This window comes from Ailuropoda melanoleuca, chromosome 8, assembly GCF_002007445.2.
Source record: "Ailuropoda melanoleuca isolate Jingjing chromosome 8, ASM200744v2, whole genome shotgun sequence".
NCBI classification, from domain to species: domain Eukaryota; kingdom Metazoa; phylum Chordata; class Mammalia; order Carnivora; family Ursidae; genus Ailuropoda; species Ailuropoda melanoleuca.
Window position 1 is genome coordinate 55,888,709 of NC_048225.1, and position 14,053 is coordinate 55,902,761.

Genomic DNA, 14,053 nt, shown 5'->3' on the forward strand with positions numbered 1-14,053 from the left:
GCTCCTCATAGACATTCCTTATTAGCTGGGCTATGATGCTGGCACTCTGTTGACATTTGTCCCTGAGCCAGATAACCACAGCCGTGTTCCCTAAGTTCATCTGCCTTTTATGATAAGTACCCAGTGTATAGCTCTGTCATTGTGTTTACAAAAGAGTGTTATAATTTGTCTCTTCCTGATTCTTGCATTAGACTGTTCTTTTTTTTTTTTTAAGATTTTATTTATTTGACAGAGAGAGCATAAGCAGGGGGAGCGGCAGGCAGAGGGAGAGGGAGAAGCAGGCTCCCTGCTGAGCAGGGAGCTGGCCATGGGCTCGATCCCAGGACCCTGGGATCATGACCCGAGCTGAAGGCAGATGCCTAACCGACTGAGCCACCCAGGCCCCCTACACTGTTAACTTCTTAAAGTCAAGAATCCTGTCCTGTTCATTAGTATGTCTCCAGAAGCTATCACTATGCAGTGATGCTCAGTAAATGTTGTTTGTTGAATGAATGATGTGTTTTCTTTGTAAAATGGATTATACCCTTCCTGCTTTCTTGAGCCAGCTATCACTTTTCCTCAGGTTCATCATTATATCCAGCAGTTAATGTCCTATGTGGCAGTTCAGTGGTGCCCTTAGGGGCTTTTGAGGTGCTGTATTCTGTGACTTCCTCTTTCAGCTTTTTATTGTGCTGTTCTTTTCCCTTCCTGCCTGGCCAGCACTTGATTGTAATCAATTTGCTCGATTCTGAAGCCTCCTCCCCAGCCTTCTTGTTTGTTTCTCCTAATCTGCAGTGAGCTGGAAATAAGATCATTTACCATGATTTGATAAGACTGTTTGTGACTAAGAGTTAGTAATCTCTGAGTTAGGTCCTAAAGGGCCCTCTTATGGGAAAAATGCAGATGCACATGGGACTTGTATGTTAGCTATTCAGAGGCTTCTTCCTGTTCTCACCGCTCCAGGAAAGGTCAAGTAACACTCAAGGGTTGGGGGAGGTCATCGGTCTAGAGAGCCTCTCTGTGGCGCAGAAGAGCTGATTTACCTTTGTTTGACTAACTACAGGAAAGTATTGTCTGTTCTTCAGCTACGCTCTCCACCCTCTTCATTCTGGCCAAACACTTAATGCTTCCACCTAAGCTAGCTTATCCAGAGGCTAGCTACAAACCTTAGGCCAATCTCTATTAAGGCAAGTTCCACCAAGAGTATGTTGTACCTTCATTTGAGCAGAGGAAGAAGAGGGAGTAGGAATGTAGGTTGAGACCAGAATGTCTGGGCTCTGGGCTCTGATTCCCTCATTTGCAAAATTAGAGTGACAACATGATATGATGTAAAGAAAGAGCATTTGGATTAGATCTGGGTTCTAATCCTCACTCAGCCACTCACTCACTGTGTGACCTCTGTACCTCAGTTTCCTCATCTGTACAGTGGGAATTATAATACCTACTATATAAGGTGGTCAGAAGAATTAAATAGATTGTGTGGAGTGACCATGCCAGGCATAGAGTAGAAGGTCAATATTGACCTTCTACTCTAATACTCTTCCTAGTATTAGGAAGAGATGTGACAGTCTTCTCGTTAGGGGAACTTTTAAATAGGAAGTCCAGTTTCTCAGGAGGGGGAGTGCATAGACTCCATTCCATGACCACTTCGAAAAGAATGATTTAGAACTGGTATGGTGTGGGGCACCTGGGTGGCTCAGTAGGTTAAGTGTCTGCCTTAGGCTCAGGTCATGATTCCAGAGTCCTGGGATGGAGCCCTGAATCAGGCTCCTTGCTTAGCAGGGAGCCTGCTTCTCCCTCTCCCTCTGCCTGCTGCTCCCCCTGCTTGTGCTCTCTCTGTCAAATGAATAAATAAAATCTTAAAAAACAAAATCGTATGGTACTTTTAACTACCTAGGCAAGGTTACCAGTTGACTAAATTTTACCCTTTATCCAGTGGGAGATAAGAGGAGTCTACCTTTGCAGACTCTGTGCTATGGGCTGGGGGGAAAGGGGGTACAGGTAGATAGGACCCAAATTCTGCCCTCAACAAACTCAGCTCAGGAGGGAACATGACAATAACTCCAATAATTTCTATGTGAGGCAGAAAGAAACCCTATCTATGCAGGATAAACATTGTTCTATGGGGTCTCATCGCCAAGGCAGAGCCCCAGAGGTGGGGTAACCATCCAATTGATTATCCAAACTGGGACTGTCCAGGACACTAGGCATAAACCAGACCCGTCCGGGATGAACTGGGACATATGTGGTCACACAACTCAGAGGGTCCTGTAAAAGTGGTGGAACTAGTTTGAGGTTCTTATGTATTAAATTGGAGAGAGTCATGAATATTCACGCTAAAGTGAACTGGGGGTTTTTTGTTCTTTGACCACGTGAAATGCTTGTTCTTCTTACCTTCAAAAAAAAAATGTTCACAATACATTATTAAAGGTAAAAAAAAAAATTACAAAATTGCAATAAAGTAAGCTCTAATTTTGAAGGACAGATATGCCTGAGAGAGATATATGTGCTTTGTAGGATTTGTGTGTAGGAGAGACATATACATACATACTTACATATACTTACATACATACATATACATATGTATATAATACATAGAGAGAGACATATACCAAAATATTAAATGTAGTTTCTTGAGTTGCTGAGCTGTTGATGATACCTTTTCTACCTTGTACCCTTTTATGGTTTCAAATTTTTAATGGCTTATAAAAATTAAAAAGTTCTTTACAAAATACTATTAAGTACTCACTAAATTGTAAACATCTTCAAAAGAGAGAGGTATGTTAACTGTTCTGCTAGGAACAGCCTCTTTTCTCTCATCTATCTACCATCCCCTAGCCAACCCCCAGCCTTCTCTCTTCACCTGGATAACTTCTCTTCACCCTTTGAGACTCTGATCTTTTGGGATACTCTCTTCATGCCCAAACTGAGCTAAGCTCCCCTCTGCCTTTCTGTATCATCCTGTTATAACTCTAACATAGCATTTATCTCAAATAGCATGTTACACGTCTGTTTTTGTCTGCCTCCTTCATCAGATTGAGACAGGGACCATATCTGATTCATTTCTGTGTCTCCAGATGAGTCCTAACACATAACAGATGTCGGTAAACACTTGTGAACTAACTGGCCTTGTTTTACCTCCTCCTGACCTGCACAGATGGCGCAGCACATAGTAGGTGCACTATATGTTTAGTAAGCAGGTAGATGAGTGAGCGAGGAAAATAAAACACCTAGAAAAAGGTCAGATTGGTGGCTCATGGCGTTTGTTGCTAATGGGAGGGTTTATGTTGCTGTCCCTCCAGTCCTGGTTACCCGAGAGGATGACTTCAACAACCGGCTGAACAACCGTGCCAGCTTCAAGGGCTGCACAGCCCTGCACTATGCTGTCCTTGCTGATGACTACCGCACTGTCAAGGAGCTGCTTGATGGAGGTGAGTGTGTGGGTGGATGGGGCTGGGGGCTGGCAGGGAAAGTACTTGGCAACCTCTCCATTCTGGAAAATCTGTGCTTCTCCAGAGCTCTGTTACCCTCCCAAAGCTGGAAATGCTTCAAGGGTGGCTCCACCTCATGGTAGTGGCTCGGTGATGTGTGATTTGCCTTCGTGTGGCTGGAATGTGTTCTTCGCCTATGTGTGTGTGTCACAAGCCACACCATGCTACCTGTCTGCATATGCTCTGAGTTGCTCTGAGTTTTCTTGATTGTGCCTCTCCCCAAAAGTGTCCTCTCTTCTCCCCTGTGACCTCCAGAGCAGACCTACATTTACCAATGTAGGTCTCAAAGACATTCTCCTTGATCCCATCCCCCCATCTCAGTCTAAATTAGGCCCCTTTCATTATTCTGGATCGTGGCATGCTATTCTTCCCATCATCGCTCTTGTCACAATCTGGAATTATTTTCATGTGTTCAGTAGACTTCTCCCTAAGTTGACTCACTCCGTAAAGGCCACTGATTTGTCCCCAGCATCTAGTATGGTACCTGGCCTACAGTAAGCACTCAATAAATCTTTGTTCACGGATTGAATACCGTCCCTTTGGAGAGTATTGGTTTATTTGGAGGGGCAGTATGTGCCATCCCTCAGTTTGGGCTGGGCTCATTCTATGTAGGTCTGGTACAGAGTTACCTGCCACCCTGCCAGATACTTCCAAAGCTGTCACTTTCCCTCCCACTTCCCCTTATCCCATTCTGGCCTCTCCTTGGGGTAGGGAGAGAATCATCTTACCTGGTGTGTCATGCCCAGGCCTCTGAGTGAATATGGCACATGACTGCCTGTTTATGCCCTTACTGCCACTTCTTGAGGGCCTAGGGACCCTCTCTTGAGCCTGGATACCAAGGTCCTCCTTGTCGGTGGTCATTCTTCATAGAGCCTGGGAGCTGGTAGGGGCCTCAGAAGTCCTCTGAGTCACCCTCATTGCCTGCCCCCCCCTTCTCCTGGCAGGAACCTTCAATAGCTGGCAGGCTGGCATTTCCTTGGACCCTGGCAGAGACTGAGGGAACCCTACTTCTTCCCCAGAATTCTGTCCATTTTAGTTCTTCTCTAACTGATTAAAGCATTTTTTTCTAAATACACTGGGATTTTCTTCTCTGTCATTTCTGACACCTGTCCTCTGCAGCCTAATCACTTTCTCAAAATCCAGTATTCAAAGAAACTTCTTTCAGTCCAGAGCCTGACTTGCTTCCACAGCCTAACATTCCCAGATCATGTTCTAGTCCTTGTCATGTGATTGGGCTGGAGGGGTTTCCCAGTAATCCCCAAATCCTGCCACCTTCTGTCAGCCACAGCCACATTGGCTTAGAACCTAGCCTGGCCCATACCCCCAGCCTAGGCGAACTGCCCCAGAGCAGCAGAGTGTGCCTGGATTTGGGGCATGAACTGCTGCTCATGGATGTGGTGACAGTGCCTGGGATGACTGATGCTTTCAAAGCAAGAACTCACTGCTCTCCGAAGCGGAGACTTAGAAAACATCTCCAAGCAAGGTGCTACTTACTTTGTCCTTTGAAAAAATCTCAGGCAGGACATTTGCAGCTAAGAATTGGAGCATTCACCATGGGGCTTCTTTCTGCCAAGCCTTAAAATCAATCAGCACTCCCAGCCATTGTCCAGTGGTTTACATTCCCTGCTTCCCCTCAGCCCCCAAACAGACAGGGAATTCACTCTAAAGAGAGACCCTCACCCAGCCTTCCAGATCGAACACCTTTGAAATGAAGATGCACAGGCCTTTTATGAAGCGTCCCCCACCCTCACCCCCCCAGGCCAAGGCTGGTCCTTTGAGCCGTTCCAGGGGCATGATTTCTGCCTGTTGACTTGGAACAGATGCCCTTAGCCCCCAACTTTACAGTTCGCCCACCTGTCTTCTTACCCAGCATCCATTTACACCCCCTGCCCTAGCCTCCCAGCCTCAAGGGCCAAAACCATTAACCCACTTTTTTCTCCTTTCCCGACCTGAACAAGTGGCCATCACTCAGGGCCTGCAGGCCTGCCAACTTCTATCCACCACCCCCCCCCGAACTCTCTTGGTCTGCCTGTGTGTGTGACCAGCCAACCGAGAGGCAAGATCCTGCTCCCTTGTCCTAGGGGCTGTTGCCAGTCACATTTCCAAAGTCTTCTGACCTCGGCTGACCTCCTCCTCAGGGTTTCAGGGAAGGCAGGAGGGCCTGCCTTCCTGCCCATCTAGCTTTCTCAGCCTGTATTTGCCACTGGCTTTCTGCAGCAACTTAGAGGGAGGCTCTCTGAGAGATCCAAGGCAGGCCTAGGCACAGGGGCAGCCTGTGCTCACGAGGTCCACACAGAACCCTTGTCGTTGAAATTGCTGAGTCCACAGGGCTTTAGGGCCCCCAGACTGTAGGGTTAGAGCTAGAGGAGGCAGCCGTTCTTCCTTCTGGACAGGGGTCCCCATATGAGAGCTGGGAGGAGGTCCAAGCAGCAGCCTCAGTCTGTTAACGCAGGCAGTTCTCTGACCCCTTAGGAGGCAGCCTGGAGTTATAGAAAGGACACTGCAGACTTCAGAGTCAGGCCAACCTGGGTTTAAATCCCACCTCCCCCACCTACTAGCTGTATTGCCTTGGATATGTTGCCTTAACTCTCTAGGCCTCAGTTTTCTTGTCTGTCAGATAATACCGGGAAGTATCAGAGGGGTAACGTGGGGACTAGTGATCGTCTGTAAAAGCCCTGATAGGTGGTAGGTGCACCATGATTATATAAAGAAGTCAAGCTCTCCCCCTGACAGCGTAATCCTCCTTATTTCCTCCTCATGTAAAACCTGTGCTCCTGCCTAAAGAATTCTTCATTCTCTTTCTGCCGCAACTTCTCCACCCTGCCTAAAACACCACTGTGTTTCCTCTCTTCTCATCTAGGTCCTCGGGCTCTTCAAGGCCTCCCTCTCTCAGGAAGCTTCTCTTGGTGCTCTGGTCCACTCTCACAGCACCACCTCTGAACTCTTGCAGTGTTGGGCTGGGTGCTTAGCACAGGTCATTCTTCATCTTTAGGAGGTCCTATAATGTAGTGAAAAGGACACAAGCTTGGGAGTCTGACAGACCTGGGTTTAAATCTCAGCTCTGGATTGTCACTGTGGGGTAGGTGGTTGTCATTTCTGAGACCACAGACTTGAAGGCACCCTAAGATGGATTAGGCAAATTGACCCTGACCCTGAGAGACTCTCAGACTAGTAGAGGAGATAGATATGGAAACAGGCAGTGACAGCTGGGTGGGTGTCTGGCACGGGACTGGACAGGAGCTCTGGGGACATAAAGGAGGAAATACCTGCCTCTGCTTAGTGAGCAGGGCGGTGGCGTCAGTTGTAGGAAGCCTGGGGGTAGAGGGTGGGGGTTGTGCTTAAGCCTTATCGGGAAGGATAATGGGAGTTTGCCAGACAGATTTCTGTGGATGGGTTCTGAGTTCTGAGTTCACAAGTACCAATTTGCCACTCCTGAGCTCCACACAGAAGTGGAGGACTTTGTTGTTTTCATTCTGTGAACCCGCTGCTTCTGCCTGTGTTGTTGGCTTATGAGCTGGAAAGCTCTGCCTCAGCACTCAACTGCCAAGTACAAGAAAAGGTTGGAGGGAGGGAGGAAGGGTGGGAGAGGCAGGATGACTGGGAAGAGGAGTAATCGGGGAGGGTGGGGGGCTGCCTCCCTCAAGCCCCTGGAACCGACTCTCCCAGTATTTCTAGGACTCTTCAGGGGCTTTCGCAGCTGTTTCCTCCCAGGGATGTGATCCCACTGCCGGATCCATCTTCCTGAAACATACCTTCAATCATGGCAGCCTTTCTCGACCAGGGTTCCTCCAGGGAATTGAGCCCTAATGCTATAAGGCATCCACTGTACACAAGGAATAACTCCTCTCCCAGGCATCTAAAATGGTGCAAGTGAGAAAATTGTTACTCAGATAATTTCCTATATGTGGTTCAGAGGAGAAGCCCAGTTGAGGAAGGCTGCAAGGAAAGAGCATGAACTGTGGAGTCAGGATCTGAATGCCAGCCCTACCACCCAGTAGCCTGTGATCCTGGGCATGCTACGGACTGCTCTGAGGTTCTCTTTGCTCATCTGGAAATGGGAGTATGCCGCCTACTCTCGATGGTTTTGTTAGGAGTAGGGCATGTGTAGTTTCTACAAAGCAGGCACTTTATAGATAATACCTGTTATTATTAACTTCAAAAACACTCAGTGCTTACTTGTTAAAAAATAAATACAAAATAGGGGCACCTGGCTGGCAAGGTCTGTGGAGCATGTGACTCTTGGGGTTGGAGCCTTATTTTGGGTATAGAGATTACTTAAAGAAAATAAAATCTTCAAATAAATACATACATGTATACGTGTACACACACACACACATATACAAAATATAAAAAGGATCCTACCCATCCTAACTTTTTAACCTGGTTTTGGAGTTGTTCCAGTCCGACCCTCACCTAACTTTTTTCCCCACTGCCACCCTAAAATCCAGCTGTACAGTAATGTCGCCTCAGAGTTCGCACCTTGGTGCCTTTCCTCATGAAGGTGTTTCTGCCAGTCAGTTACCATCTTTAATGCCACTTCCCTTCTGAACTCTCCCCTCCTCCCTGGGATTTCGGTCCAGTCCCCCCTACTAGATTGGGGGGGTAGATTGAGGGTGAAGACGGTGTCTGATTTGCCCCTGCCTCCTTTGCCGCGGTGCTCTGCACATAGTTTAGTACCTGTTTGGATGCACTGATAAATCTCTAAGGCCACTGTAGATTTTCTGTTTGGAGATGTGGCACCCTTGTTTCCTGGCCCACTTGTTCTTAGTGTCAGATCGTATCTGGTATTTTAGAGCTTCACACACGAGCCACCTCTTTGCAACTATCTTCGCAGTTACAGTACCACTGCCTTTTCAGTGCTCATCAGCTCAGAAACACTTGGCCTTTCTGAAACCTAATAGCACTTTCCCCCAGGGATTCCCTTAGCCTCTTGTCTTCTACCTACTTTCATGGCTTTTCCTTGGCCTTCTCTCCCAAGGGCACAGCTCAGTTGTCAGTGTTAACCAGCCATCATCAAATGAGTCAGATTCCCCACCATCTCCGCCTAAGGCAAAGAGCCGTTCCAGTGCTGACATCTTCCCTTTAACAGCCTGTTAGTTTGTTTTGGGGGCTGGAAACTTAGAGTTCCATTTCTTGTTCCACTTCACTGTCTGTCCATCTGGCTGTACTGCCAGATGCTGAGGGAGTCAGCTTTGCCTCAGGCTGCCTCTGGAAACTTCACCCTCTGATTCTTGCCAGCAATGCAAAGAAGGGGAATGAGCACTGGGCTGAAGATCAGATGTTCTGGCTACCAGCAAATCTTTTCTCCTTTAGGCAAATCCCTTCCTCTCCTCAGTAAAATAGAGAAGTTAGAGTAGCTGATCCCATGGACCCCTTCCAGCTCCAGCGTCTCATGTAACCCCTGGGCAAGTATTTTCATTCATTTTTCAAACACTTACTGAATACCTCTCCTGTCATAGGTCCTACCCTAGGCACCTGGGAAATAAAGATGATCCAGACATGGTCTTTGCCCTTAAGGAACTCATAGTTCAGAGAGGAAATCAGACATTTTAACAAAGAATTGCTATTGGGTATATTAATGGAGATGTATGGGAGGTGCTGGGGGATCACAGAGAAAAGACCTTTCAGTCCCTGGGGAGGGCAGGTGAAGCATGGTGTAGGGGATGGTGTCTGCCCTAAGTCTTATAGGATGAATACAAGTTAATCAGGTGAATGAGGGAGAAAGGCAGAGGGAACAGCACCTACAGAGGCATGGAGTATGAAGCAGCATACTTCAATACATTCAATATATTGCAGATAGTTCAGAAGAGCAGGATTTATAGGGTATGGATGGAAGGCTCAGAAGGTGAGAATGGAAAGCAGGAGCCGATAATGGAGGCCTCCACCAAGCTCTGCTAAGGAAATTGGACTTTATCCTCCAGTGGGAAGGCATTAAAATTTAGTGGAGGGGAGGATTGGATTTATGTTAACGTGAAAAATGGTTTAGGAGTTTCAAAAATGTTTATGAGTAATTGAATGGATAAATAAATTATGGAATGTTCACACAATGGAATAATCAATTGAATGAATGAATGAGCAAACAGTCTCTTTCAACACGAATGAATCTCACAAACCTAACATTCTGGACACAAGCCAGACATGAAAAAGTACTTACTGTATGACTGCATTTATATACAGAGTTCAAAATAGATAATACTAACCAGTGGTATAAGAAGTCAAGGTAGCGTTACCTTCAAGCAGCCAGGTAGCGACTGGAAGAGAGCGATGCGTAATATTCTATTTCTTTATCTAGATGCTGGTCGTGCAGCTGTATCCACCTTGATGAGAATTCTTTGAGCTATACCCTTATGTATTTTTTGTACTTTTCTGTATATATGTTATACTTGAAAGAAAGGTTAAAGGAAATGGAAAAACATGGATAAGAAGGAGAGTGGTTGGAGAAAGGGAAAATATTTCATTTAAAAGCTGTTGGGGTGCCTGGGTGGCACAGCGGTTAAGCGTCTGCCTTTGGCTCAGGGCGTGATCCCGGCGTTATGGGATCGAGCCCCACATCAGGCTCCTCCGCTATGAGCCTGCTTCTTCCTCTCCCACTCCCCCTTCTTGTGTTCCCTCTCTCGCTGGCTGTCTCTATCTCTGTCGAATAAATAAATAAAATCTTTAAAAAAATAAAAATAAAAGCTGTTGCAGTTGTCTAGGTGAGGCCTCAGCCGAAGCAGGTGCAGTGGGAAGGGAGAGAAGACTGATCCCAGAAAGAGTGAGGAGTAGGATCCATAGGATCAGACCGTGCGAGAGGAGGAGGAGTCAAGATGAGGCCAGGTTCTGGGTTGGATGGCTGAGTAGATGGCATGTACCTGGGCCGAGATAGGAAATACAGGACTGGAGGTACAGGGGAATGACCAGTGCTATTTTGAATATTTCCTCCTTCTCTCCCACTTTTAGATTCCATGGCCTGATGTTCTGATGGTTCCCTTGCTGCTGTCTCCCTTCTTTGTACTCAGCTGATGAAACACTAACCCTAGTTAAACCCAATTTCTTTTTACTTCATGTCTGTATCAGAAGAATGAATATTGCTGGAGAAAAACATCACACAACCATGCTAAGTGGACTCACTTCGCATTTACAATTGTAAATCTCAACTGCCATCCACCCCACTGTACTTGTGAGTAAAATCACCATCTTATTCTAGAGACTTTTTTATACTTCTTTTTCCTCAGACCTCCTCCAGCTCCCAAGCCAATGATCCCACCTCACACTTCCTACAGAAAATACATTGTAGTCAGAAGGGAACTATCTCATCTTCCCACTGCTTCCACTAGCCTACCCCTGTCTGTACTCGAATGCTGCCCTCCTTCCTCTGCAGCTCCTAAGACCAGCCCTGCATTTCGGCTCAGGCTCCTGTTTCCTCTTGCTTCTCAAGGACTTTGCCCCTGTAGTTATCCCTTATCTCTCCTGCATTATCTTTGTCCGGCTCTCTGCTGGCTAATTCCAATCAGCATAAAAACATGCCCTAGTATCACCCATCTTAAACAACAAAGCAAACTAAAAATTTCCTGGGGCCTGTATCTCCCTGCGGCTACCGCCTCATTTCTCTCCACCCCTTCATGGTAAAAGTCCTGAAAAAGAATGATCCCTAGTCACTTAAATCCACTCCCCCAGCTCCTGTTTTTCCCTCAGTCTCAGTGTCAACCTGGCCAAAATATGCATCTGCTTTTCTCCCAAAATTGGCATCTGCCAGGTCTTCTGCATCTCAATATATGATACCATCATCTCTATAGTCTTCAGGCCGCAAGTCCTGGCATCATGCTTGAATTCTCTTTTCCCCTGACATTTTCCAGTAGGTCCTTCAGTAAGTCCTATCAGTTGTACCTCTGAAGCGCATCTTGAACCCGTCCCTGCTTTCCCATTTCCATGGCTGCAGCTCTAGTCCCAGGTTGATGGTCAGCACGTCTTCTTGGATAGTCCCACCATTTCCACTCTTGTCTCCCCAGATCCATCCTCCAAATAGTAGCCCGGGGGATCTTTTTAAAACATAAATCTTGTCATTGTTCTACTTAAAATCTTCCATTGGTACGCCACTGACACCAAAATGAAATCCAAACTCCTTCCCGGAGCCTGTTAAGGCCCCACGGAACCCAGACCCTGCCTGCCTATGTGACCTCATCTCTAGCCACTCTCCCCCCTTGTTCACTCTCCTCCAGTTACACTGGCCTACTCTGTCCCTCAGGCACACCAATCTCCTTTCCTTGGCAGGGCCTCTGTACCTACCTCTCCCAGTGATTGGGATCATTTCAAAACCCTTGGGAATTTAGGTCTCAACTCAGACGTCACCACCTCAGAGAGGTCTTCCCTGAGCACGCCAGTAAAATAGCTCCCCCGGTCACTTTCTCTCATATTAGCCCATTTTACCTTCCTTTCTGCTATTTATCAGTCCCTAAAATGATCCTGTTTATTGGTTCATCATCTCTCTCTCCCCCACTAAAATGTAAGCCTTATGATCAGAGACCTTGTCTCTTTATTTTATTACTCTCTTCGTAGCTCCTAGGGGGAAAAAAACCCTCACAGCTGGCATATGATAGGTGATTAATAAATAGCTGTTGACCAATCAGGGAGCCTGTGGGACACTCTTGGAGAAGCGTGTGGCAGGCAGTTGGATAAATGGGTCTGAGGCTCAAGAGAGAAAAAACTCTTAAGTTGGGCATGAAAATTTCAGAGCTGTTGGTCTCTTGGTGGTGGAAGCTAGCTGCATCTGTGTGTTGCCCATGGAAAGTTGTAGAGCTAAAGAGACCCGAGTATACAACTGAGAACCTACCTTTCAGGTGTGAGCATGAGAAGAGCCAGTGCAAGGGATATAAGGAAACCAAGAGGGAAGAGGGGAGGCACAAAGGAGTGGAGAATGGGTTGCTCTAAGGAAGCACATCTCAATCTGTGAAAGATCTGTTTCTTTCTGTTGTTGTTTGAATTTGCAATCTGTCATGAGCCAGTACTTTTATAAAAAACAATAAAAACAAATTACTGGAAAAATTATATTTTAAAAAGGCATACAAAATAGAGGCCCGAATTTGTCATTAGGTTCAACAGATATAAAATTATCCTAAGTTGCTATAAAAGTTTCCAGACATTCTCACTGTACTTACTTATCTCATTGAGGGCTGGTATCAAGGCTCACGGACTGGTGCCAGTATATGGACCACACCTGAGATATCACTATCACTGCTCTGATGGTACTCCTGGGCAAGAAGGGAAGACAGATGAGCAGAATATAGCCTCTGCCCTCAAGTAACTTGAAGTCTAGTGGGATAGAATGTTTGGGACACACAGACTATGTAGCAGAGAGATCAGAGCACTGCCATTAGGATGCAGGCATCCAGCTTGCCACCATCTCACCCCTGTAGGACTTGTGGCATGTCGGGTGTCACTTTTTTTCATCTGTATCATGAAGAGATCATGTCAAATAATTGGACGCTGAAGGTTTCCTCATATTGTTTGGATACAGAGCTAAAAACCCTCCAGCCCAAGAGTTGTCTGTGGAGGGATGGGGAGTGACTGCTAATGGGTACAGTGTTTCTTTGGGGGACAGTAAAAATATTCTAAAATTAGATTATGATAGTGGTTGTACAACTCTGTAAATATACTAAAAAAGCATTAAATATATATTTAAGTGGGTGAGTTTTATGGTATACACATTATATCTCAGTAAAGCTGTTACAAGTGAAAGAAAGAAAATCCTCCATGCCACTCAGAATCAGGAACGATTTGGGGCACCCGGGTGGCTCAGTCGGTTAAGCATCTGCCTTCGGCTCAGGTCACGATCTCAGGGTCCTGGGATCGAGCCCCGAGTCAGGCTCCCTGCTCAGCGGGGAGTCTGCTTCTCCCTCTCCCTCTGCCCCTCTCCCTGCTCACGCTCGCTCTTTCTCTAATTAAAAAAACAAACAAACAAACAAAAAAACAAAACCCCAGAAAACCTAGGAATGATTGGCTTGTGTTGGTGAATGGTTGCAGGCCAGAAAGCCTGGAGGAGCTCCTGTATTGTATATAAAAGTTTCCTTTTAGGGGCGCCTGGATGGCGCAGTTGTTAAGCATCTGCCTTCGGCTCAGGGCGTGATGCCGGCGTTCTGGGATCGAGCCCCACATCAGGCTCCTCTGCTGCTTCTTCCTCTCCCACTCCCCCTGCTTGTGTTCCCTCTCTCGCTGGCTGTCTCTCTCTGTCAAATAAAGAAATAAAATCTTAAAAAAAAAAAAAGTTTCCTTTTAAAGAATACTATTAAACTTATCTGTAAAACTTTCTCTTTTTGTTGTAAAACTGGTCTTTTTGTTGATTTCCTTTTATTACTTTAACAACGTTTATGGTACCTCCCTATCCTTGTGAAGCTTAAACTCTGGCAGAATATAAATATTAGGCAAATAATTCCAAAATTATTAGCTAATTGTCACTGAGATAAGTATTATTAAGGAAGAATAGAGGGTCCTATGAGAGCGTGATGGGGACCTAATCTGGTCTGAAGCAAGAGAAGTCTTCCCTGAACAAATGTTTTAATTTTTTTTTTTTTTTTTTTTTTTTTTTTTTTTTTTTTTTTTTTTTTTTT

At 46.0% G+C, this 14,053-nt stretch overlaps 1 protein-coding gene across 4 annotated transcripts in view; it reads left to right on the forward strand.

Annotated features, from left to right (window-relative positions):
* The window catches only part of CLPB (caseinolytic mitochondrial matrix peptidase chaperone subunit B), a 141,652-nt gene that overhangs the window by 65,244 nt on the left and 62,355 nt on the right, over nt 1-14,053 (forward strand). For all 4 annotated transcript variants that reach the window (XM_019807892.2, XM_034666401.1, XM_002927141.4 and 1 more), the window contains one exon: nt 3,282-3,410. In XM_019807892.2, coding sequence (XP_019663451.1) covers nt 3,282-3,410 — 129 coding nt within the window. The remainder of the gene's footprint in view (nt 1-3,281; nt 3,411-14,053) is intronic.